The sequence below is a fragment of the Lepeophtheirus salmonis genome, chromosome 11 (genome assembly GCF_016086655.4).
Source record: "Lepeophtheirus salmonis chromosome 11, UVic_Lsal_1.4, whole genome shotgun sequence".
Taxonomy (NCBI): domain Eukaryota; kingdom Metazoa; phylum Arthropoda; class Copepoda; order Siphonostomatoida; family Caligidae; genus Lepeophtheirus; species Lepeophtheirus salmonis.
The window spans coordinates 7,454,950-7,482,319 of NC_052141.2; the positions used below are offsets into that span (position 1 = coordinate 7,454,950).

Consider the following 27,370-nt stretch of genomic DNA (forward strand, 5'->3'; position numbering starts at 1 on the left):
AATACTTTACTGATTACTGCATCATACCAATGCACGCAAAGGTATCGTTGTTCAAATAACACACAGAAAAACCATTCTGCACAAATGAATTCCAGCCATAAAATGAATTTATCTTTGAGCGTAGAATCCAAAACTGATTTCAGTTTTTATCTCAGTTATCTGATTTCTAAATTATTTGATATTATATTAATTCGGGACTATTATCGTTCAAAGTCATCTTGACCCTTTAAAACAATCCTCAAACTAAAAATAGAATTAATAAAACTCATGTAAAAGTGTTTTTTATGACTAAAAAGCGTTTGTATTGATTCTATATCCTGTTCTGAACTCGATATATTCCATTTTTAAGCTGAAAAATGATGAAAAACGACACTTTTCTTTAGACTCTTATAATTTATTCATAATACACAGTAAGAAAAAGTATCATAATTATTTTATTGAAAATATTCATTGTAAAATTAAAATAAAACAAGCAATATAAATAATATACATCTCCAAGGATTTTTGTTTCATTTCATATTTTCTAAGTGGTCCCATTTTTAAATATTAAAAATCTCTACTCATCTGGAAAGGATCACTATATTGTTTCGATCCTAGTATCTTATTCCCAAGGAAGAACTCCACTCTACTCCCTTATGAGGTCTGGTAGTTTTCCTCGGATGAATTCTCTGCCTGTCGCCCCTCGTGGAATTTGACATTCGAACATCTTTTGAGATGGATAATCAAGATAGAAGTATTTTTCTTCAATTACCTCGATCTACATTTGAAGAGGCATGACGTCATAAATGGGCAATTGAATTTGAAAAAAATGCATGATAATGTTACCTATTGTGCTCGTAAACCCTCATAAAAAATGGGATTAATACATAATGGAACACAAAACCTTGGAGGTACATATTTTTTAAATAGATCTGTTTAAAAAAAAAAGTAAAGATTGCATGTTGTACTATAATATAAGCTCTGATATTCTTCATCACTATGTATTATGAATAAGTTACAAGGGTCTAAATAAGATTGTCGTTGTTTATTATTTTTTAAACATTGTTCATAATAGAACTTAAGTCGAGCCCCATATTTTCTGTGTCAAGTTGGAATCATGAGTATCCGTCCCGATTTTATTAAAAAAACACGATTCCTGACTCCAGCAATGGTTTATACATATTTCAATTCCTAGAGTAAGCATATAATCTCGGTTAGGAACTGGAGAGGATTCAAGAACAATTGATCTCATTTTGGCCGAACTAGTAAAATAACAGAAAATAGGCTTATTGAAATTAGATCAGAAGCCGAGGATCCAGAAGGTTGACTTTATGTCAAATTTCATATTATGAGCCAATCAGAAATTAATTGACTCCTAAGCCCGGAGGGTAATGACCCTTTCATAATTAAAATTTATAAACAGCTAATGATGATTGATAAATATATCTTATTTTTTTTCCTTATCCGTAACTAATAAAAATTAAAGAGAATTTTGTTCCTTTGTTTTTTTTTAAAGTAACTCGAATTCCTTAATAAATAAATATATCTAAATCAATGTTGATAATACCTTATCATGACGAAATTATTCCACAGCAAATTTGTTACAGGGTGAGGACTCAAAAACTAGAATCTTCTTCGAGGCTGCCTAGCCTCGAAGATAAAGGTCTGAATTTTGTTCTTGTCACCATTCGAAAGAGCTCAGAAAAAGCTACAATTTGATATTTGTTTTGTATTTGTGCGATCAAAAATGTCTGAGTATCAAGCAAAATTACAGAGGGTGTACGATCTTCTCGGCGCACAAGTCGATTAGTGGAAACTGTTTTGAAAAGGAGAAATGATCCCTTCTTGGATGAATCAAGAGATCAGGTCAAGGGAACCTTCAGGACCAAGCATGGAGGTCAGGGCATGGTCCTCGGCATGGTGGCATTTGACGGAAGCAAAATCCCACCCTACTTTTGGAAGATAATGACAAAATGCTGAGAAGGGATTGCCGAGGGGAGCTTTTCAGCCTCAGGCTTGTTGGCAGCCTCGAGGGATTTAACACTATTTTGCCAACGAGAAAGTCAACACGGACGTCTACTACAAGTTCCTCAGTTAGCATGTCTTGCCATGGTTGAAGAGCACGTTCCCAGGTACGACTATGCGTTTACACTAGTGGTCGTTTCAGCACACATGTCCAAGAAGGTGCATCATTTTTGCAGAGAAGGCATGGTTTGCCTTCTGGATGGCAGACTGTTGGCCTTCGTACTTACCCGACGTGAACCCATGGACTTTGATGTTTGGAGAGTCTTGGAGGGCAAGACAAACAAGACTTCTCACCTCCCTGTGCATCTGTTCCTCCCCGTATTGAAGCCATAAATCAGATTGGAGGGAGACATATTGAATAAAATGTGAAGAAAATTGTTAAAATTACCAACTTTTCCGTCAAAAGTTTGCTTTAAAAACGGCTTCTAAAGTTTTCTTATATTTGAGTCCCACCCTGTACATTTAGCTGCTTTGATTGTCATTTGAGCAAATATAAATATATTGATCTATAATGATTTTATATAATTTTGAAATGTATTGATAAGAAATATTCGAACAAGCATATATTTCACTTTGCATCTTATCTTCTTAATTAGTTGAAAAAAAGAACGCTCTTCATCATTTTTCTATTATAGTTTGAATATTCTTGGTTTTTTTCTGAAGAAAGTACATACAATAATAGAAAATGGGTATGTTGTCATAGTTTTATAATACAATAGAAGTTCCTGTACTACAATCGGAGATAACTTTGACCTCGTCGTGATCTTGAACAAATGTATTCTGACGATTTTTTAAAGTTTTATTTCATAGTATACGAGGATGGTCTGAAAAGTGTCTGATTAAACGTATAGATGACAATACTCGTAAATAAAAGCTAGTCACATCTATCTAGCATCTGTTGACTGTTACTCACCAAAGTTTCAGCCATTCTGGACGTGTAGTTGCTATACAACAGTCGTTTAAGTGAGTTGATGTAGTCTGTTTTCGTAAAAAAAAAAAATTTATATATTTTTGTAACTCTACACACACACATTTTGCTGGAGTGATGCTCCCATATCTGTTATAACTTTGCTGGAAAAACAAATACAGATTTTTTATCCCTCTCAAAACACTCACTCAAACGAATGTTACATAACAACTGTCCGTCCAAAATGGCTGAAACTTTACTGAGTAACGTTCAACAGTTGCCAAAATAGATGTGTCTCGCTTTTATTTAAGAGTATCTTCATGTTGAGGTAGGAAACTCTTCAGACGACTCTTGTAGATGGTATTACCATGTTCATATTGAATATGACTTTAATTGACTTCATTTCTCCCACGGAATGCTAGGGAGGCTTTGATGATGTCCGCAGAGGGGAGCCTTGCTCCCACATGCTTGTTGGCAGCCTTGAAGGAATTCCCACTATCGTGTGAGGTGGCACAGGTGCTCCTCCCCAACTCCACCTAGACATGTAAGTCAAAGGGGCTTAGATTTGGGGAGCTGGAGGGCCCAAAGGCTGCCATATTCTCCTTCACCCATACTTACAACTCCTTGGCGAGGTGCATAATCCTGTTAGAGCAGATAGCGCCTTCAATTTCTCTTCTTGTCCATCCAGGGCTTCACCTCGGACATCAGGACCTCCAAATAGATCTCATTCTTCACTCTCTACCTTGGGTTGAAGAAGTGGACCAGGGTAATTTCTTCAGCTTTGCCTTGAAGCTAAGAGTCGCTTTCTTCACTTGTCACCATAGACTTACTGGAGCTCTGGAATTAGGGATGTCACAGCCTATGTTGAGCCCCACAAAAATAACTTTTTAATAACCAGGTTTAGGTGTGTGTTTGTGTTCAAATTACTAAAAGAACAGCTCAGTTAAATATGAATGCGATCTCTACTTTTACGGTATACCTTTCTGTGTATGCCAATCTCTCTTTCTTTATCTTCTTCTTTTGTCATGGTTTGTTTTCTTTTTTTTTCTTTCTTCCCCTTTTCCCCTCCTTGTTTCCCTTTCGAAAATGAGATCAACGCCAGGTACGTCATGTAAGGTCCCTGACGTCTCTTCCCGTACTTCTATCCTTGTGATCTATCTTGGACTTTCTTGGTAATATTGGCAGAAGTATCCAGGCTCTTAAAAATCCTCCAGACTGTGTTTCTGGGGTAGCCAGTGAGTTTGGGGACGTGAAATATGTCGGGTCGAAGCTAACAACTGACGCTAAATGAAAAAGAATGGCCGCTTATTTTATTTGTAACTTAACCTCTTCAATCTGCAGGGGAAACATCACGTGGGCGTGATGCACTTATATGGGATTTCGATAGAGTCAAAGTATTTTCCAATTGTAGTTACACGAGTCTGTATATACAAAAAATTTAATATCTACAACCTATATTACAGAGTCCATCGACGAACCGAAGAAACTCCCCTATCCCAAAGCCGTTTTCTTCATAATCACGACGGAGTTTTGTGAGCGTTTCTCCTTCTATGGAATGAAAAGTAACCTTTTACTAATGTCATTTCTTAAAACCGTCTAATGATAATTCATTTTAATCGTGATAGCCGTCCTGGTATTGTTTTTAAATCAAGTGCTAAATTTCTCAGAGGATACCTCCGTTGTTTTATATCACGGATTTAATGGACTTTGTTATATTACACCAATCCTTGGAGCCATTCTTGCAGATTCTTTCTTTGGAAAATTTCGTACTATATTTTATATTTCAATTCTATATGCCATTGGTCAAGTAGTTCTTACGATTGGTGCCATTGGGAATGGGGCCGAAGGGATACCTGGACTTCCTGCTTCGTAAGATAACCTTTCCATATTCAGGGGCGTTCGCAGAACTATCTTTTTTTTATATGTGTTTTTTTTTGTTTTGTTATAAATGACAAATTAAAAAAGCATATTTTTTTTAAAGACAAAAACTTTTTGGAAAAAATATACATTTAAATTTTTTTTGATCAAAGTTTTGTAGAAACGATGATAATTTTTTATAAAATTAAAGTTTCTGCAATTTTTGCTGAGCTCCCCCTCCCCCCTTCCCTTCAGATTAGATTGTACAATCTATTATTATAATTGAATTCTTGATCTTTCTACAAATATCTAGTGCGATGTCTTTTTTGGGATTATTTCTAATTGGCGTTGGAACAGGTGGGATTAAGCCTTGTGTAGCTTCCTTCGGAGGAGAACAGTTTCAAATGCCTGAGCAAGAGGGACATATCAAAACGTTTTTCTCTATTTTTTATGCAGCTATAAATTCAGGGAGTTTAATATCAACAGCTTTGACACCAATGTTTCGACAAAATGTGTCATGCTTTGGTCAAGACTCTTGTTTTCCTTTGGCATTTGGTGTTCCGGCAGCTCTTATGGTGGTTGCATTACGTAAGATAAATCTTTTTTAAATTAATGGAGCGATGTAGCTCAGAGGACAATGAGTTTGTGAAAAATTATTTATTTAAACTAAATACGCGTGGGTTTGTAGAGGATAACGAGTTTGTGATAAAATTATTCATTTAAACTCAATACGCGTAGGTTTGATTGATGGTCCTCCTCGAGAAGGAAATTTATATTATTAGAGTTGTAAATTGTTAGCATTTTCGGTATGATAAAAAAAACAAAAACAATAATTAGCATGGCAAACCTAATCATTTGAAGAATGAAGTTACGAGCAAATTAGCTGTCTTGAAGCTATATTTAAAAGCGGCAAGCAGCTATATGATGAAGTAAATAAAAGAGGCGTACGCAGGGGTGGGCAAAACTCCCTTTAAAAAAAAAAGAATTTTTGCTTTTTTTCAAAAAAAATAATTTTTGGTCAAAAAATGAAATTTTGTCATTTTTTCCCCAGAAATTTCATATTTCAAATGTTTTTTCTCAAATTTTAATTTTGTTCAAATAACAATGGATCAAAATATTAAACTTTTAGAAAAAAAAATGTCCAAAATCAATATGCATATATTTTAATGTTTCACTTCAGTTTTTACTATAAAAAAAAAGTAACAATTTTGTTATTTGTTCATGAAGTTCCTGAATACATAATAAGGAGTCGGTATCGTCCATAAAGATTGGATCGGTATCGGCTGAAAATTTGGTATCGGTACATCCTTACTTATGAGTTATACTTCATCAGTATAATTACATCGGACATATTAAAAGACTATTTAAAAATAATATATATATTTTTTTACGAATTTTAATTTTCTATAGTGATATTTGGCTCTGGAAAGGTTTTAAATCTTTACAAATTGAAGAATCCAACAAATAATATCATTTTGGACACAACTTCCTTTTTATGGGTAAGTCAACCCTCTTGTTCTTTGTTTGCTATTATCTACAACCAATGGCTTCCTTTTGATTTAGTATTGTACCAAAGCCCGTTTTACAAAAAGTAAAGAGGAAAGAGAAAACAAGGGCTTCTTAGATCTGGGAGAGGATAAATATGATCCTTCTTTTATAGGTAAGCAAAGTAAATAGGGTGTTTGACTTTTTCACATTTTTTTGACATGTATGACATAATTTTTTTTTTAAATTTATAAATGGGTCATTCTAATTAAAATCAATTGAAAAAAAAACAAAAAAACATTTTTTTCAATTTTGGCACACATGAGTTAAAAACTCAAAATTTTTCGATAATGGGCAAAAACTCATTTTCTTAGCTTATACAATAAAATACGTCAAAAGGATAAACCAATTATCTATTAAATTGTTTTTTTAAAAGTAGATCGATATTTTCAAAAACATTTAAAATAGAGGAATTTAAAAATAGGGTGGGTGGTGTCGAGGTCAAAACCTTAGGAACCTCTAAATCCTGAACTGGAGGGCAAAAAGGTTAAAATGGTTGATTTTGTATTTTTAACTAATACTAAAATATGTGCCAAATTTGGATAAACATTGAAGAAGCCTCTATATGACCCATATGTCAAATTTAACAGAATTTCTTTCATATTTATATATACCAAACTTAACAGATAATTTTAATAACAAATTAAGACAATAAGATAAACTATAAAATTTGTAAAATATAAGTTTTTAAAAACATTTTATTGTTATTTTTTTTTGGAAGAGTCAAAATTTGACCGCAAAACCTTTTTTTAGAAAATTTTAACTCGTCTACATTTTTTTTTGATCATTCAGAAGAAAGGATTTCTTTTAAATAATGACACAAATTTGACAACAAGGTTTAAGTTAGGGGGAAAGGTGTAGTAATGGGTTTGAAACAAATATGGTAGTCAGGGTCGTTACTAAATATGTGTAAAGGGTATATTGGCTTTTTGACAAATCTTTGAAAAGTTTGATAGAAAGTTTTATCATATTTGAATATACCAAACTTTACCGAGGTTTTTTTTTTTTTTTTGATAAAACTACAATATTTGACAAATTAGTTTAAACAATTTTATTGTTAAACTTTTTTGGAAGAGTCAAAATTTGACCGCAAAACCTTTTTTTTTAGAAAATTTTAACTTGTCTAATTTTTTTTTTGATCATTTAGAAGAAATGATTTTTTCAAAATAACGACACAATTTTGACAGCTAGCACGTCTCCTCTCTGTAGCCACAACCCTCATACCCTATCAGCTTCAGGCATGTGGCTACGGAGAGGAGGCGAGCTAGCCTCTCCCCCTGACTTGCAGCTTTCTTTGAGTTTTTACATTTTAACAAAGAGTATGAAATTTGACAACCTTAATTTTATTTACCTATGTTATTAAATGGACAAATTTTGACAAAATAATTTCATTTTTTGCCTTCATTTCGTAGTCAAATTTGTTGTGAAAAGGGTTTTAGGTAATTTTCCCACTTATTTTTTCTATTTTGAGATTTTGCATCACAGCACATTCCCGCCTTTGGATGTTTTTATATCATAGGTTCGTACTTAACTTTTAGTCTTTATTGTTGAAGCATTTCCTTCTTTGGATCAATGAAGTTCCGTACATTTCATCAGGTATCGAATAAGATAATGACTATGAGTAAGGTACTACTAGTCAATCAGTCCTTTCGAAATAGACCCATGATTTTGGATCTGTGACTCCCTTATTATTTTCAAATTTGATTCATTTTTCAAATCTATATATTGCTGAGATATAAGCGTAAAAACTATTGATTGAGTTGGAACATACAACATTAAAACAGCAAATAAACATAGAAATAAAAAAATGCTAGAGGCGAAAATGTAGACGGTATAAAATAACGAAATGAACGATCACGGTGTAAAAGACTGCATTTGTCTTTTACACAACAAATTTGATATTGAATTAATCGAAATAGTTAAATAAAATCTATACATAGATTAAATTTGACAAATTTGACTACGAAATTTTTGTCAGGGGGGAGTTACGTTGTTCAAAGTCACTGATTAACAACATTTATATATATATGTTTTTTTTTTGCAGATGATGTAAAGTCCTTATTTAACGTTTGTGTCATATTTTTACCGTTTCCAATCTTTTGGGCAATTTTTGACCAACAAGGATCACGTTGGATCTTTCAAGCCACTCGGATGAACGGGGATGTCTACGGATTTCAAATCCTTCCCGATCAAATGCAAGTCATCAATCCCATTCTTATCCTGATCTTCATTCCTCTATTCGACTATGTCATTTACCCTATATTTGGTAAGTAAATCAACAGCTTACATATGAAAAAAAGTATTACACTATGTGTGGGCACCAATTCCCGCATTGGGAAGACCCTTGCAAAAAACCCTTACATTTATTATTGATATGTAAACTGAAGAACACACAATTAAAATCTTCAACAAACATCTGTTTGGTCCTCTAATACAAGAAAGACACAATTTTAGATAGTATAATAACGATTTAAAGCCTCATTTCGACGGGAAAAATGTCGGCGTTATTGTACAACTTCTTGAATTATGACCCTATACAACAAAATGAAGGTTTAGGAGCACACGCAGGCGTAAACCTACATTTACTGTTGTCATATAAGACGTAGAATACGAAAAACTTTTATCACTACAGGTTTGGCCTTTAAAGTGTTTTTTTTTCAATCAAGTTTTTAGGGTATAACTACAATTCCGTGACATATTTCGTCATGAAAGAACTATGTAGATGAAAATCAAAGTAAATAAAAATTTGATACTTAGAAGCGAATATCTTTTTTTTTTTTTTTCAAGTGATTTATATCCTAGCTGAAGTTATAGACTATACCTTACATTTCAACTTAAAAGAAATTGTCTTAAAAAAAGTCGATTTTAATTGATTTTTGCTCAATTTAGTTTTAACATTTATTTAGGAATTTTCATCAAATTATTTGGTTGGGTTGTGTTGAATACAGATTACAATAATATTTCAGGGGAAAAATTGGAAATTTTCAAGAGTTTTTAAGTAATAATATATACTAATATGAAAAAATAATTTAGATATAAGGTGCTTAAAACAAGTTTATAGATGCTTCATATTCAAAATAATTGATAAATAAATCATATTTAATTTTTTCTTCAGACTATTAATGTTATATATGTGAATACAACCCAACTAGCTTATTTCACTCAATTTCTTAATAAATATGAAAAACTCTCTGATTGCCTCCATCAAGGAGAGAATGACCAACATACAAAGAAACTACCTTGTCAATACCTGCTCCTCCTTTCGGGCCTGGATCCATGTCATGAGTGATGCTGGAGATAAATACATCAAAAGATATGACCTTAGTCCCAATTGAAAGATTTTTGAAAAATGCTTCCACTTGATCTTACCACCCTGTACATTAGGCTGGGTCGTACTATTCATGTATTGGAAAATCAAAAACCGGTAGTGTTTGGGGGGTCATATCTCCTTCCCAATGAAGTCATGGCCGTGCTCACCCACCCACTTCAGCTACCTGTCTGAGACATGACAAGATGTAAAGTCTTGTTGGAAGACACAGGGCCGATCTCTAGCAATTTGTTGGATGAAAGGCAACACAATTTCCCCCATCACCTCAGATGGATTTCTGTACTGACCCTCAAATCAGGTTTGAAGATGTAAGGAGGCATACCATCCCCTCACTTGAGATGACCCCAACTGGTGATTTATCACCTAGAGACGTAACTTTAGATCCATTGGTATCCATCGATTACTGTACCTGTTGTGGGCTTTACCTTGACATAAATTCTTCTCGTTAGAAAAGAACCAGAGAATTCCACTCTCCTTCAAATACTTTAATCCCTTGAACATTTTTGTAGGCTTAAGTAGTTTCCCGATTCTTGACTTTCTCACTGAGAAACTGAGTAGTTTACATCTTGTAGCTACTGCATCTTAGACCTTTGAACACACCGGCTCTCACTGTCACATTCATGGTACCCAACTACCTTAGAAATAAAGCTGAACCTTCTTGATGTATCATCATTGATCATGGTCCAAATTTTTGGATGAATTCGCTTGACCTGAGTTTCTTGGCCGACTTTTTTGCAACTTACAACGGATCTGTGATTATCTGTCTTCAAAAAAAGACTTATGAATATTTTGTACGGTATGAATTGGGATACCAGTCACATTAGAGACCTCTCAATTTGAAATGTCCGAGTTATTGTGGACAAAAATCATCAACACAGCGGAAAGGAGTTCCTCCCCATTAAATTCAATCTTCTTTATATCTGCAGCAACTGAACTGCCCAATGATGCTCAAAACTTTACAAAAGTTTCATTTAAATTAAAAAAAAAAGAAAGGATTTTCTCCCTTTCATTATTTTTGGACTATTTTTGTACAATATTTAAAAATACAAAGATTTTAAGAACGAGTCTATTAGATATATATTAACATTAGTACAAAGTACACCAGGCAAGCCGAGCTGATGATTTCTCATTTATCTAAGGCTTTCATTTAATTAAAAAACAACCTTAAGGGAGATTAAACTCTTCCTTTTGATATGAACTTTGCATATATTTGTATATATAAATATCATAAGTAAATATACACATTTTTAAAAGTTTCAGCGTGAAAAGAAATGAAACTCGAGGAATTCTTGTTTACCCTTTAAATAAACTGTCCTATCTTTGTTCAAATATTTTAAAGTTATATATAGTTTGTGCATCAAGATAAAAACAGTCTTGAACAAAAAAAAAACAAACAGAAAAAGAAGGAAATTCTAAATGTTTTCCAAAATTTTTTAATTTTTTGTCAAAAAAGTTCAAAAAGTTAATAATTTAAATTTAATTTTTTGTATTTTTCCCAAAAAATACCAGGTATCTAAGACAATTAATATCTAATAAAACTTTCTTTTTTTTTCAAGACAAATTCAAAATCTTAAGAACTCCTCTTCAGCGTATTGTTGTGGGTGGAATCATAGCAGGACTTTCCTTTGGCGTATCTGGAGTTGTTGAATTAAATTTACAAGTATTCAAAACAATCTCTCTCTATATTTTATATTTTTTTTGGAGAGAATTTTGTTCATTAAATTCTTTTTTATCTATAGAAAACCTATCCCAAATTACCAGAGTCGGGATTCTCACATGTTACACTCTATAATGGACTCACTGATTGCAATATTGACAGTTTTAAATTTACTCCTATCCTTGGAGAAGGAGGAACTCAAATGGAGGGTACTGACATTCCTTCTGGAAACTTTTCAATCCTTTTTCTTCAAAATGGAAAGTACGAATTGGAGACATTTAAAACATCATGTGGATTGGGTGTTGAGCCATTGGTGATCAATGTGCCTCCAAAGGATGTGAGTTTTTTATTATTACTTATTATTGGGAAAATCCAGTACATACTTAAGGATCTGCTCTTACGACTATTAGTCTTTGAGTCTGTGATTACTAGAACTAATTTAAAAAAAAAAAATAATGATTAAAGTTAAGTTATGCCATAGAAGAATGAACTTTATATGTGGTTGGGACAAATATACAGGACTGAAATGGACTGGAATAAGACTCAAATGGACGGAAATTCAGTTTTCAGTTATAAATAATTACGGACACAACAATATTTATTGCTATATGTCAATAATGAGTTAATATACGTTCAGCCTTTGTTGATCAATGTGCCTCCAAAGGATGATATTTTTTTATATTATAACTCGTGTTGTCTTGGTCCTTATTTATTTGGTCAGTCCAGTCCATATTTAAGGACCAGTCCTAACTACTGGTGATCTTACCAGAACTAATTAAAAGAAAGATAATTATTAAAGTTAAGTTACGTCATAGAGAACTGAACCTTATATATTGTTGGGAATGATATGCAGGACTGATCTGGACCAGACGGAGACTGAAATGGACGGGAATTCAGTTTTAATTTATAAATAACTACCGACACAACAATATTTATGGGCAAATGTCAATAATGTGTTACAATACGTGCATGGAGGATGGTTCTGAGGAAAATTATCTCTCAATATATTGCCTTCAGACCATTACAACTGCAGTATAGCAGGGGCGTGTGAAGGGGGTGGCATCATCCCAAATATCCAAATAAAAGTAAAAAAAAAGTTCTATAACTATTTTGTTACAAATTTTTTTTAGATTTTGTGTATCACTGTAAATTTTTCAATTTTTTTCAAAAAATTTTATATTTGAATTTTTTTTTGGAACTATTATTAAATTTTTTTTTTTCAGAAGAATTTAATTTTTTGTGAACGGCATTGAATTTTTTAATTTTTTCTCGGAAAAAATTATTTCCTGTGAATAGTTACTGAATTTTTAAAATAAATTTTTAAAAAGTTTACTATTTGAAATTAAATTTCAAAAGGTTTAAAATTTAAAATTAAATTTTTAAAAAGTTTACTATTTGAAATTAAATTTCAAAAGGTTTAAAATTTAAAATTAAATTTTTGAAATTTTTTTTAGAAAAATTTAGCTTTTGCATTTTTTTTTGCAAAATAATTAAATTTTTCCAATTTTTTTTCGGAAAAATTAAATTTTTTTGTTAACAACTTTAGATTTATGAATTACGTTTTGAATTAAATGTAATATTTGAAATTGAATTTTTTAATTTTTGTTTTACAATAAATTTAATTTTTGTAAATACCTATAGATATTTAAATTTTGTTTTTGTTTAAATTACAAAACCTGTTTTGTCAAAAAAAATTTGTTGCTGCAGGAAATTGCCCGCAATTGTACTACATTTTTAGTGATTCATCTGTCCCTTCAATAGATGGGTCTCACCTATTTAAGGATCTGTTGGTAGTTTTCCTGTGTATAGGTAGAAAACACTAAAATAACCCTTTCAATTTCCCAAATTGTACCCCAGACAGACATGATTTATCTAGGTCAATAGTGGAACCTTGTGACAGGTTAAAAACCATCGTCACCGCGGCAAAGAACCACCTATAGAATTGCCTATACTTCAGGTCAAGGAGTTGTGCAGTGTAAACATGGGGCCTAAAGGAAGTTAAAAACCACTACAGCCTCTTCATGAAACATAAAATACCCTTCTAATGTCACAAATTGAGCACTAGATAAAAAGGATTTGTGTAGGTCAACCATGGGACCCTGTGGCAGGTTAAAATCCACCACGACCACTTCAAAGAACCCCCTGTAAAATTGTCTCTGCAACAGGTTAACGGTACTGGTACAGTATAACATTTGGTTGCTGAGGTAAATTAAAAAACCTAATTGCCTCTTCAAGAACTAACAAGTACCCTCCCAATTTTTCAGTACATTTTTACAATTGAAGTTTGGAGGGTCGCTAATAAAGGAATACAATTTGTCTCCAAATGACAAAACTATCTAATGATCCGTAGATACAAATGATCGATTGGGGAATCAATAGATATTTAGTTTAATTGCAGGCAATTTTCTATTAACGGAAATTTTCTGATAAAATATTCCTGCAAGCAATTTTCTATTAAGGGAAATTCTCTGATAAAATATTCTGGCGGGCAATCTTCTTAGAACTGTTACAATATGAAAAAACCTTTTTTATTTCAAAAAAACTTACTTTTAAATGAGTTTTTAAAACATTATGTCAAATATTTAACTTATTCAATACTTATCTACAAGTATGACGCCTCTTGTTAGTTAGTTCATGTCAAATATTGACAAATTTCTTATTTAAACATATTTTGCACTTATGAGTGCAAAAAGTTATTTTTATCTTCTTTTTGATCTGATTGAAAGATAGACAAACTATACTTTATTTATATAAAAGATAATTCCCCCACAATATCACTCCATTTCTCATGAGGACATTCATACATATCTACTCAATACTTAGATGTTATTTTCACGAGAATAAAAACAATAATGCCAATAACTTCTAAAAATAAAAAATAAAATATTGTTCATGTTGTTTTCAACAACATAAAAACATGAACGTTTCAAAATAGTGAGGATTAACAATTTCAAGTTTTACTTTCTCTTTCTTTTTTTTAAACCCCTCAACAAATAGATCAATTTTTCAAATCTATGTCAATTACTAGGGGAAACAAATTCTTAAAAAAAAAAAGAATATTTATTTTTTTGTAAAATAACCTTGCCTAAGGTAATATCAAACATGCATGTGTAGGAGCCTTGATTCCGGATTCACATCGATCAAAGAGTCCCTACTGTTTCATATCCCATTCTAATCTAATTTTTCAACGTGACATATTCAGGTCTCATTATTTTAAATTCAATCAATACCAACTGGTTATCTTTCCACGTACTCTAATACCAGTCTAAGATCTTTGAAATTATTCCTCAATTTCATTTATTATTTTTTCCCGGCCGCAAAAAAATAACAAGATAGAAATTTAAAAACAAGATATAACGCGTATAAACCGTTATATGGTTAATATGATTCACAAAACATTACCTACCCACGCTTGTTTCTATGCCTTATATACCGAATGTTCCATCAAAATCTGAGCACTTTGAATTTTAAACTACAACAAGATTTCATTTATTAATTCATTACAGAATTTCAACAAAAGTAATACTATAAATAAATGTGTACCTGAGCACTCTAAATAATTAATGTAGCCGCCCTTAGCGGCAATGGTGGCTTCCTGGCGGGGAAGGATGGCCTGTCACCCACTGGAGGATGTATTCATTTGCCATGGTGTCCCATTGCTTGCTGACACTTGCATTGAAATGCTCGTTGTTTGGATGACAGAGGCTGCAATCAAAGGTGTATTCAAGAGGTTTAGCACCAGGGCTATAGGGGGCCAAAAGTGTCAAAAAAGAGTTCAAAAGAACCCAAAAGTGTCATTCAAAAAAGTTTTCCAACGGAGGAGATGGGGTTCTTTCATTGTTGGTGTCAATAGTGGCCTGTTGGGAAACCACAAGATATCTTGCATGTACCCTTAAAAGAACCCATAAGTGTCATTGAAAAAAGTTTTGGACAAAACCTTTATTTCATGTACAACGTTTTGGACTTTTTAACGGCTTAGACGGTGGTCCTAGAGACACCCAATTGCATTGACTACGTGAATGCAAATTCGTGGATTACGTTCAAGTCTAATTTTCTGGACTTGTACGTAAGCTAGAGAGTTCCCAGTTTGTTTTGTAACTATTTTTTTATGTTTTAATTTATCGGAATATTAGTTAATTTCTATCTCCGCAAATTCTTTAGTTATTTTAATAGTAAGTGTTAAGAGATCAAATGTACCACCCAGTCAAGTCATGATCCCTATATTATTATTATAGATAAATATACACCTCTTTTCATTTTCAATATGACTCGTTTAGCTTAAGCTACACACACTCGCTGTTAAAAATAAGTCATCCACAGACAGACAAACTTTACCTTATTTATATGGATATTCATCAAAGTCCCCAAAAAAGTTCCTACAGTGAGATTTCTTGTATTATCTTTTCAGATAGAAACTGATTCCATGCGCAGAAAGGAAGACTCCATGTCAATCCTTTATACAAAGGATTTTGAAAATAGTGGAGCCAATTCTAAAATCATAGCTCTTCCAAGTGAGTATCGACCCAAAGTTGACAAATCGGAGAATGGATTCCCATATGTAAAGTAAGATATTGTAGAACTAAGATACTGAGTGCAATCGTAAAAATGTCAAGTATGATAACCTAAACTTTAAAAGCTTATTACTTTTTATTTAAGTGACGTAACACAATGAAGTGGATAAAATAGGTGTAGCACAAATTAATAAATTATTTTTCCTATGTACGAGATGGGTGTTTGAAAAGTGCGTTCCAAGTCTTTTAAATGGGACTACTAGTGCGTATGCAGGTTATGTTTAGTAAGTAGCATCTCTTAGAAGAACACACACCAACTTTCAGCCAGATTGGTGGGTTTCTTTCTCGGTGGCATCCGTTTGAATCCAGTAGTGTCAACAAATGAACGAAAAGGAATTTCGTGTGTTGATTAAACATTACTTTATGAAAGGCAAAACGCTTCAAGAGACTAAAAAACATATTATAGGGACTCTGCACGTTCGATTTGAGCAGTTTATAGGTGCTTTCAAAATTTTGAGAGTGGGGCAAAAGGCACAAGTGATGCTGAACGTTCTGGGCGTACTTTTGAGATTACTACTAACGAAAACATTAATAAAATCCATGATATGGTGATGAATGATATAAGACTGAAGGTATGTGAAATGGCTAGTGCTGTGGGCATCTCCAGTTGGAACCATATTTCCATTAATTTTGTGACTACAACTACTGAGGTGTGAGTTGGTGCATTGTCGTGATGGAAAATGATTTTTTTGTGAGCAAATGTTCGGCGTTTTTCTTGCAGCTTGGTTTCCAAATAGACCAATAACGATGAAATATATGTACCTGTAATAGTATTAAACCTTTTCCAAATATTCGATGAAGACTATTCCAAACAGAAAGAAATAAACCAATTTGGCTGAGGTTGTTGTGTATTCATCCAAGAGAAACTACGTATCAAAAATATCCTAGATACGCGATAGTAGTTCCATCTCTCTGACCATTCACAGACTTTCAAACGACCCTCGTATGGCTTTAGTAATGTGTATATCAATTTACGATATATGACGTTAGTACGCTACGATTTCGTCCTAAAACCTGTTTAGGCAGTTTTGTGATTGTTAAACTCCGTGACCGTGCCTCCAAAATTTTTCCCTGTCTCTAATTTTGCCTCTTACATTATTGGAGTCGGTCATTTTCCCTCGAGGAAATTTTGCTGCATGACATATTCGCCGGACTTGCACATTTACAAAGTGTAACATAAGTATATACGGCATCCTTCAACTGTAGAAAAGGAGGGAAAAAATAATGTAAAACTCTGAATATTGTCCTGACATTATTTTTGAGTCTTTGTTGCTGTTTGTAAGGTACCGCCATTCTTCTGCCATAGAGGAAAAAGATAAGGTAGATAGTTAATAGCAAAGGGACTAAAAAGGAAAAAGGAGACAAGTTTGTTTAAATAAAAAGTAAACAAAAACTATGTATTTAAATTAAGTTCAAGATTCACGGAACCTCGATCAAAAAATATAGAATCTAAATACCCTTCGTAGATGATTAGGATTAGGTATTTTTGTTTTAAAATCACTTTTATAATTTTTTATAGCATAATTAGGATTCAAATCCTATAAACTATGGTTGTAATTAATAGCTTAGTGTTCTAGTTAAATCATAAGAAAAATACATGACCTTGTCCGAAACGTTGACTTCTATTAAATTACATAATATGAATCTTAGTGAAAAGACGTGATAACAACAAACTGCGTCAAAATAAGTTCAAAGTGCATTTACAAATTTTAGACGAATCAGAATTAGAGATAAGAAAAACTATTCTTGATTGATATACTCTTTCCCTTATGGTCTCTTTAGTTAATATTATCAATGATACTATACTATATTTTCTTGTTTGTATCAAGATATATGGTCTTGATCCCTAGATAAATATTATTTTTCACCTCAGGATATACAATGTAGTTGTCATCACTTTCAATTTCCTGTCCTTTGAAAGAAGTAGGCGTCATTTTCACTCTATTTGAGTCTGGGACACACATGGCCATCACATTGGCAGGATATTTTGTCTAGAAGACACATTCAACCTCTACTGTTGATATTATAAGCTGTCATTCCTGCTGTACATTTCATCCGCCGTGTGAATCTTCTTGTCAGAGACATTATTAAGGAGCACTCATTGTGTTCGAAATGCATCAGAATATTCTTTGCTCCTTTATATCTTTCAATGTTGTTATGAGAAGGTTTTGGAGATCTGACAAAATATTTTCGAGCATGATCTTCATGCTCAGCTTTTCTGATCGCGTTCTTGGTCACATTAATATTAATAGTCAATAATATCTCTCGGTGTTTATGTAGGATCGAAGATTTCTGCCCAGTCCGATCCCATCCAGTCTATTCCCCTTGTTTGGTCTTTAAGGAAAGTAAAAATCATACCTTGTGACGTTATTTAGGGGCTTTTTCCTTTTTTTAATTACTCTGTCATACAATAGAATGAGTATTGTATGTTTGCTTTATTTTGCATTATAATGAAAGATGATTTTTTTTTGTAATATATATGCAATTTTTCTAATAGATATCTCATATATCTTTTTTCGGTTAATTTATCATTAACATTCTTATGAAAAATTCAAAAGATCGACAATTAAGGCCCAGTCCCAAAGAGTGACAATCCTCAGTATTGGTGGTATGACTGGACTAGACCCAAAAAATTAGGACCTAGACAAGCCCAGCGGCTAATTTCATCATGTTGATGTGGGACCTTGGCCTCCAGTATACAGATAAAAATTAGCATTTCGCTTCATTTTTCTCTGTACTTCTGTGGACCAATTCAACTCCTAATTCAACCTTTCTGCTATATTCTATGCACTAGAGGTGGATTCGGGTTAGGCTTGAACCCAAAGTTAGCCTTACGAACCTCATTTTGCAAAGCCCAAAAAGCTCATGGCCCGAACCTTCCAGCCCGGAATTAATTTCTACCGTAAAATAATTCCCCACTAATTAATCAAGGATATCATCCTTTATTTGACACCTTAAAGGGGCGTCCCCAGGGGGAGGGCTTTAGCCTCCCCTCAAATAAAGGATTTTTTTCTTTTTACATGAATATTTGATATTTTTAATTCCTTTCCAAAACATTTAATATTTTCAATAATTTTTTCCCAAAAATTTAACTTAAATTTGAAGAAGCTGTAGATTTTTGAAATTTTTTGTTAATAACTGTGGATTTTTGAAACTTTTTTTCATAAAAATTAATTTTCTATTAATTGTTATGATTTTTTAAAGCTTTTTCCCAATACAAAATTATTTTTCTGGAATATCAATGAAACTTTAAAATTTTTTTCCAAAAAATTTCGATTTTTTAAAATTTTTTGGGCAACTTTAATTTTTCAAATTTGAAGAAAAATTTAATCCTATAGACGCCACTGCCTTATAAAAAAAATATATGCTTAAGATGACGTTTTGATCATTTGTAAGTTCAAAACATACGAATATCTTTTTTAGATAGTACTTTTATATATATATTTTGTACCGACATATATCAACATATAAAATGTCAAATCAACTAAACTACAATTTTAGAAATATCAAAAGTCATAAACACATTGATACAACTTTATTAATATCTAAAGCTTCAAAATTAATGCCGTTTTATTAAAGTTGATTGTGTTGTATTTGACTTCATGAATTAGCTTTCACATACTGATGTTTCAAATATATTTAGCTCTCATGAGTATACTGGACTTGACCCAATATTTTCTAGCCGGGTCTGCCTTTAATATTCACCAAGCATATTAGAAATGTCTTTTTTGCTCAAATGTGCATGAAAGTGAATATAGATTTTTTGACTTTTTCTTTGCTGTTAACTTCTTATAGTCAAATTCATACAAACTTTTTTTTATGAAAATGAAGCTTATTTGTTTGAAAAATAAGGAATATAAAACAGATTCAACAGATATTTTACCCTGTTTGCTATCAAATATGAAATAATTTTTGCGTACATGTCATATATGTAAATTTACTAATATTTATCCTCTCTCTCACACACACACCCTCTTTCACAGATTTTTTTGGAACGCCAAATCAAATGATATACAGAGTGTTATGTTGGAACCAAAGGAAGAAAACTCAAATCATGTCCTCAAATATTCAACTTCCTCATTGGAGCACCATGATGCTGCACCAAGCCGTCTCAAAACAACTGGAGATTTCCGAATATGTGTTGAAAAAGCTGGGAGTAAAAAGGAGTGTCTAATGGATTTAGAGATCCTCTATGGTGCAAATTACAATATTTTCATACAGTCGGAAACGGACGAAACTCTCGTAAGTGAAGAAAATAAGTCCTTTTATTATAACTTTTTTTTTTTAATTAAATACAGGGTATAATGGTTCATAAAATAGTGCAAGAGAACTCAATTCATCTCCTTTACTTACTTCCACAGTTCATTTTATTGACAGCTGCAGAAATTCTTTTTGGGATCACGAGTTTAGCCTTTTCATTTACTGAGGTACTTTACATACACTCTATTAATCACTTCAAAGCTATAAACTAAGGGAGAAGTGAAGACCACATGATCAATATATATTTGGCCTAATATCATTTGCTACGTGACAACTTTTTTGTCCGCTAGGGGAGCTATGAGTATAACGGATATGTAATAGGTGAAAAGGAAGGCTCTGGGCATTTTTTCGCTTTATTTTGACAATAAAATTAACATGATTTAGATGGTTCCAAACGGTTTCTGAGCTAATCTTTTGTTCCTGAACAAGGGAATAAGTGCTCACAAGCACTTTGTATGTCCAGAACGGAATTGTTGGAACCCCCGCTTTGCTGTTGCATTCGATACCGTATTGGGTTCATCAACAGCTCTATCTTTTGGGCCTTCTGCTCCGTTTTTCCACACCTTTTTGTAGTGGTACTGAAAAACGTATCGAATTTTCTCTTTTTTACCTCCATTTTGGAACGTTGTAGCTCAACGCTAGCTTATTCAAACACAAAACTGTAAATGAACTTTTTTTAAAGTATATATGATATGTTGTGTACAAGTTACAACTTGTATTAGGAAGTTGTACAAGTTGCAATTTCTTCGTTTTAATATATCTAATTACGAAGTACAAGTTGATAGAATATCATTTCATTTTGATCTATTCAAATTACGAGGATATTTTGGGGTCTCTGAAGGATAATATATATTTTGGGGGGTGGGCTGGTGAGGGGGAGAGGATTTTGGTTTTGGATTTCTGTAGCTATTTACCAAGAAATAATTTTCATGGAAAAAAAGAGTGAAAAATTTAATGTTATTGATAAAAAAATAAAATTGAAGAATGAAATTGTTTGGAATTTAAAGTTTGGAGTGTTAAATAATACATTTTTTCGAAAAAAAGATTCAGAAATCTATAGATATTTACAAAGAACTAAATTTATTTGAAAATAATTCCAAATATAAAATTTTTTCGAAAAAAAATCAAAATTCTATAGTTATTCACAGAAAAATACATTTTTTGAAAAAAAATAATTTATTAAATTTGTTGGAAAAACAATTCAAAAATTGCTATTTCCAATATTAAATTTTTTGAAGATAAATTAAAAAATCTCTGGCTATTCGCGGAAAAATAATTTATTGACAATTAAATGCATTGGAAAAAAAAACTTATCCCCTTAAACCATCCCCTGCGGATCCCCTTGATATTATCTATTATTTATGTCCTACAAAGTACTTTTATCTTTTTTAATCTTTATTAAAATATGTAGTAAAAAAACTACACTATAAATATATCAATCATCCATGTTGGAGTATTCCATTATTGCATGATCATCTTCTCAAGTACTTTAGATCAGTGGTTCTTAACCTGGGTTCGATCATACCCTAGGGGTTCATAACACATACGATTTGTGATGACACGCTCTACTTGACCAATTAAAAAGGGTTTGGTGAATGTTCATATGAAACTGGTGGGGTTCAGTACCTCCAACAAGATTAAGAACCAGTGCAGTCTAGATCCTTCATTAAAAATGAATCATCTATTTTTTTGGTTGGAACATGTACAATTTGCTTATACAAGTTACAAATTGTACAAAATCATAACTTGTACACTAAATAACAATCCTTAATTTCCAGTCTCCAGATTCCATGAAGGCCGTACTTATGTCAGTGCGGTTCTTGACAAACGCCGTCGGTAATATATTTGATGTCATCATTATTTCTCTTTTGGAAGGCGTTTTCTCGAGTCAGGTAGAGTATTTTACAATACAACGGTTGAATTTCAACTTTTTTTTCGAAGTTCGATGACGAGTTGTGCAGAAAAATTATCTAAGCAAAATTTAATGACATTTATGTCATCTTTATGTAGGTAGAAAATCTTGTTCAAAGTTTGAAAGGAGACAAAAGTGTTGTTTATTTCGACAATAAGTATAAAATACAGCCTTATTTTACACCCGGTTCATCAAATATTTCAAACTTTTTTCTCTGTTTTTGCTCAATAAGACAGTTTTAGAAAAAAAAAAAAAAAAAATTGTGATACTTTTATAGTTTAGATAAATATCCATCAAAACTATTCAATACAAAATAGCTAAAAATGTATTTTTAGATATATATATTAACTAAGTAAAGTGTATGTGCCATTTCTCATAATTTGATCGAATTGTGCGACCTAGGGAAGACCTCGTAGGACAATCCACTTTATAAGTAAGTCATTTTCATAACTTATGATGACCTTTCCGTACTAGTCGTAATCGAAATTCGAAAAAAAGTTGAAGATCAAACGGGTCTCTTGTACAAGTTAATTAATGAATCCATAGAAATGGTGTAATCTAAATGTGTGTGTTTTTTTTTACAGGCATATGAAATGTTTATATTCATGGGTCTGATGATCATTGACATGGGCTGGTTAGCCTGGTTGGCCAAGCGGTATACATATACCAATAGAAACAATGATAAGTTTGATGTTGTTTCCATATGTTCTGTAGAAGATCGTTAAATACATATTAATCTAGATTTTTATATCCTATTTGACATATTTATAATTTGGTTGGAGTTGCTCCAAGTTCAGAGATATTTATTAGTCATTAAATATAAACAAAGTGTGATTGTATTTGAGCAGTTAAGTGCTTTAAACCTATCTCTAGTAATTGTTATTAATTCCTTTAAAATATGAATATGGTTTTTCTTTTATTTTTCATTTTGTTAAAATGTCAAAAGTGCTTGGTCAAAATCCCCCATCATTTAATCAATAAATACAAAGCTCCACAGCAAAACCAAAACCCCATTAACTTTTTATTAGAAAAGTATATTGAAAAAACTTTTAGCATTCAATCTTGGCAAAAAATAATCAATAAGGACGCCTATATCTTCTATCAAAGACTCCACAAAAGGCCGGAACTTGGTGGAGGCTGCCACAATATAATTGCAGACATATTGGCCAGAGATCAGGATGGGAAGTGGGCCAAAAGGTTTTGCTCTAGAATTCATCAATGTGCTCCTCGCAGAAGTTCTGTGTCTTGAAGACCGTATGGCTGGAGTCCCCGTCTTGGGCATGTTGGGGTTTTAGTATGTTACTAAACAGGTTAGAACGTCGCTCTGTCTAGCACTAGGTGCTGTAGAAGAGAATCATTATTAAGGGAGGATCTACCAAGACGTTTTATATTTAATGTATGGATTATTAGTTAATGATATAATATAATATAGTTGTGTAAATAAGATAATAATCAGTCGTTATCATTATTAGATCGTTCTAAACAAAACGGGGTCCACACATTGCTGTTCTCAGTAAATTTATACTTCAACCAGGGGAAAATTTTCTACCTCAGGATCTTACAGTGTTCTCAGCCAGCCCCGATTTTCTCATTGGGTTTGAAGAAGAAGGGATTTATTTTCTTCCCAGCAGAGGCTACGACTTCCAAGCACATTGTTTAGGCCGGATGTTTGGTCTTGAAGGTGACCTGGAATTCCTCCATTGATACTTTTATAAATTTGTTGTCTCTGCATATCAAAACCTGGTCGACCGTAAAGATTTTTTTTTCTGAGAAGATCTTCACAGTCGACTCTTCTAGTATTTAAGGACTTTTTTGTATTTATCAAGCCTTCATCCTGTCGGTGAGGAGATGTCTTGGAGTCCTGAGAAAGCTCTTTAGACTGAGGATATCATGAACTGCCCGCCTTATGGTGATATCCTCCACGTTGAGCTTGTCAGCCATGTAGTTCATTCATGCTGTTGGATCTTCGTTGATTTTGGCCTCCAGGGACATGATAAATGTTTCATCTCGCTTCAAACCCTTTCCTCCAATTCCTGTTTTCCTTTGGACTCCTTTATTATTTTCTTTGACCACCTGGATCTCCGGAATTGTTGTTTTCCCAGTCGTGCCAACAATGTCCGAAATTCTTTTTGAATCAATATCTGCGCCGAGAAGATCCAAATCCCTTTGCCTTTTTGACTCCTGTTCACTCATTTTTCTTCCAATTTGGATCAAATCAAAACAGTGCCCAAGAAAAACAACACATGTATTAGAACATTGCTTTAGATGTCACCTGAAACCTTTAATATGCTCAAAAGCCTCAAAGATGTGAGAATGGATATTTTTTTCAAAGAATTATCAATTATCGTGAAAACGGTTGAGATACAGCTTTTTGTGTTCTAAATTTTTTTAAGATGTCTCAATTTACTCTTAAATATATATTATTGTCCTATATGGAGAAACATATTTATAATTTTGGATATGATGCAAAATAGTTGAAGATAAAACTTATATAATACATATATAACGTACTGCACGCCATCTTGTTATAGTTTCTCTTTCTTTTTTTTTCTAAAAAACATACAAATTTCAAGACATATTTTCATTTGAATGAATTGATAGAGTACTTTTAGATTGACAAATAGTTTTTTTTTATTAAAAAAATACCAATGATGAAGTGTATGTTTAGAGTACCTTTTAAAATTGACATCACATCACATAAGCCGACACCACATCACTCACATAAGCCAACATCACGTCACCCTCAATGACATCTCGTCAAACCTACATAAGCCAACATCATGTCGCCTTACTTAACCTGACACATCATCACCCTCAAATACACCCAGTCAACCTCACATAAGCCGACATCCACATCTGCCTACATCAACCGACTAAACTTCTAATTCAACTGAAAGAGTTTCTCTCTTCATCTCACTGTCCCAACCTTCAAGCCTCCCAACCTGCCTCTCCCCCTCTCAGTTGCTTCTCCTTCCTCGTTACTGCGTGAATTACTTTGTAGCAGAGGATTGAAGATGTGATCAAAAGAAGAAAAAGGGTTAAGGAAAGATGGGATAGTTTATTCTTGTGCCGGTTGGCGTACAAAGAGAGTTGCTATTCACAAACTATTGGGTTGGGAACGCATTGTTGGTCATATTATTGTTTTCGTGTTATCATAATATTATAATTATCATCCTCATCTACTTTATTTAATTGACTAATTAAACCATGCCCAGTTTTGATATAATCATGTAAATAATTGGTGGTCCATGCATTGGTTTATCGTCTAGAGAATCACTGAATATATCTCTTAATTCTACCATGATTTTATCCATTTCTTTATTCAAGCATTGAACTTTGTTCACTAAAACATTTGGAAACCCTTCCATGATGACTGATAATTTTTTCAAATCATCTATACCTATAAGAACCTCTCTTTTCATGGACAATGTAATTATAGCATCAACCATCATACTTTTCCACTTGAATGTGTAACATCCGTTGACTTGTGGTAGTGTAAGGAAATCCATTTTCTCTTATATAATCATACAAAATTATACCCTTGCTCGACCCTGAGTCTGGCAATGCCATAACCTTGAAATGTTTCAAGCATCCTTTGAGACTCGATTGAACTTTCAATTCCATTCTCTTCAAAGACATCGATCTTTTGGTCTGATTATTATAAAATTTTGATGATGAATAACGTTTTGGACTGTTCTAAAGCCTTGACACATCCATTTTCAACTTTAGAAAAAATGGAGTAGCACCTTGTATATTTGGACTTATTTTCCCTCTCTGACTAACATCAACTCTCTTGTAAAAGTGAGTATGTTGAACGAGCAGGGGAAATTTATCAGTTGAATTTTGAGTATAGTAACTCTTGAAACTTTTGAGCCATTCAACTAACTCATGAGATTACGATCCTTTGTTTAATTGAAAGAAAGATAAAAGTTGTCAATATGGATAGTGTTGATGCTATTAGAAGGTTTGGGTGGCCTATTTAAAGTTGGTTCAACTAGTTGTTCATTCAAAAACATAATATCTAAGAGGTTCTCCAGCGTCTCTTGATATTTGGTATTGTATTCCTCTAATTGGGTATTGTAAATATCTGTTCAATCTATGTCCATCAATTTCTTATAATGTTCCTCAAATGATTCATAGGATTTTTGAAGACTAATTCTTTCTTCACTAGGAATAGTTTACCTTCCGAAATTTCCCGTACTAACATGGATGGACACAAACTGTTTTTGCTATTGACAGCTCTTGTAACTTGAGCCTTCTTACTTGATGATCACTTCCTTAATTCATCACCTCGTCCAACCATTTTCACTTTGATTTAGTTTTCAAAATAATCTACTTTTTGCTTTATACACTTAAATAAATATATATTAATTATATGAGCCTTTTCAAAAAAATTCAAAACTTTTGTTTTATTGTCGTGAAACTTTACAGTAAATCGGCATTTTCTAACATATTTAATTATAAATGCTATGGATTGGGCACTCATGTAAGAAAATGTTTCTTAATGGACGTGCACATTTATAATGCAGGCGTATGCAACTATAAATTAGGGAGGAACATATTTTATAAATGTAATAAATATCCCATCAATATATTACTTATACTTTAAATCTATTAATGAGTCTTGAAAATAAAATTTAAAAAAAAAGAAAAGAATAAGAATCATTTCCATTAATGTTGGGGTATGTAATATCCCAGTTTTCTAACAGAAGGTTAATACAAAATAAAACTTATTGAAGTTAAACTAAAACCCAATACTCTTTTGTAAATGAAACTTGTATTATTGACTTCTTCAAATGAGGATTTGCATTTATTTAATTTATCTCACGACTGCTTGTAGCAGATCTAATTTCCAAACATTCTTCAACTTGTAAGAGTTACTATGTCAATTTTCTATTTCCTTAAGGTCAAATGATTGTGGTAAAAAAAGGGCAGTGCTGGTAATATTGTTGCATATTAAAATTGTTGAGTAAACTATTATTTTAAAACATCATTATTAGTAATTTGATTATGAGTATTTTCATTCCAACTGTTTCAAATTCAGGGAAGCAAACGAATAAATAATAAAAAAATCTATCGCAGCTGCTTCCCTAAGCATAATTAACTCTTTCAATATCCAAAAATACTATGCCATTAGGCTGTACATGCGTAGTGCTGTCCCCCAAGGTAGTTAAACTCCCCAGACGTCACGTTTCTAAACATTCAGGATCCCTTCTAATATGCTTTTATTCAACTCACCCGATGGGTTGTACAAGTAAATTGCTAAGCTCCAATTTAATTATTTAAAAGATATAAAACGGATCTGTAATTGGATCCCAGGGGTTCAGCT

The 27,370-nt window shown here is 32.6% G+C and overlaps 1 protein-coding gene across 1 annotated transcript; it reads left to right on the plus strand.

Moving 5' to 3' along the window:
• The first annotated feature begins 2,512 nt into the window (after positions 1-2,512).
• On the plus strand, positions 2,513-22,907 carry LOC121125934 (peptide transporter family 1). The gene is made up of 14 exons (XM_040721200.2): positions 2,513-2,693; positions 4,375-4,473; positions 4,537-4,780; positions 5,082-5,356; positions 6,179-6,267; positions 6,332-6,428; positions 8,358-8,579; positions 11,198-11,301; positions 11,381-11,635; positions 15,707-15,861; positions 19,853-20,111; positions 20,168-20,296; positions 21,908-22,021; positions 22,626-22,907. The coding sequence occupies exons 1-14, from the start codon at positions 2,690-2,692 to the stop codon at positions 22,764-22,766; spliced, it is 2,187 nt and encodes a 728-aa protein (XP_040577134.1). The 5' UTR covers positions 2,513-2,689; the 3' UTR covers positions 22,767-22,907.
• Positions 22,908-27,370: the final 4,463 nt, after the last annotated feature.

Bases quoted from the DNA above. Each gene is read 5' to 3' on its own strand.
- LOC121125934 (XM_040721200.2), top strand. The intron at 8,580-11,197 runs GTAAGTAAATCA...TTTTTTTTCAAG, and splicing joins TGTCATTTACCCTATATTTG to ACAAATTCAAAATCTTAAGA. The intron at 20,297-21,907 runs GTACTTTACATA...CTTAATTTCCAG, and splicing joins TAGCCTTTTCATTTACTGAG to TCTCCAGATTCCATGAAGGC.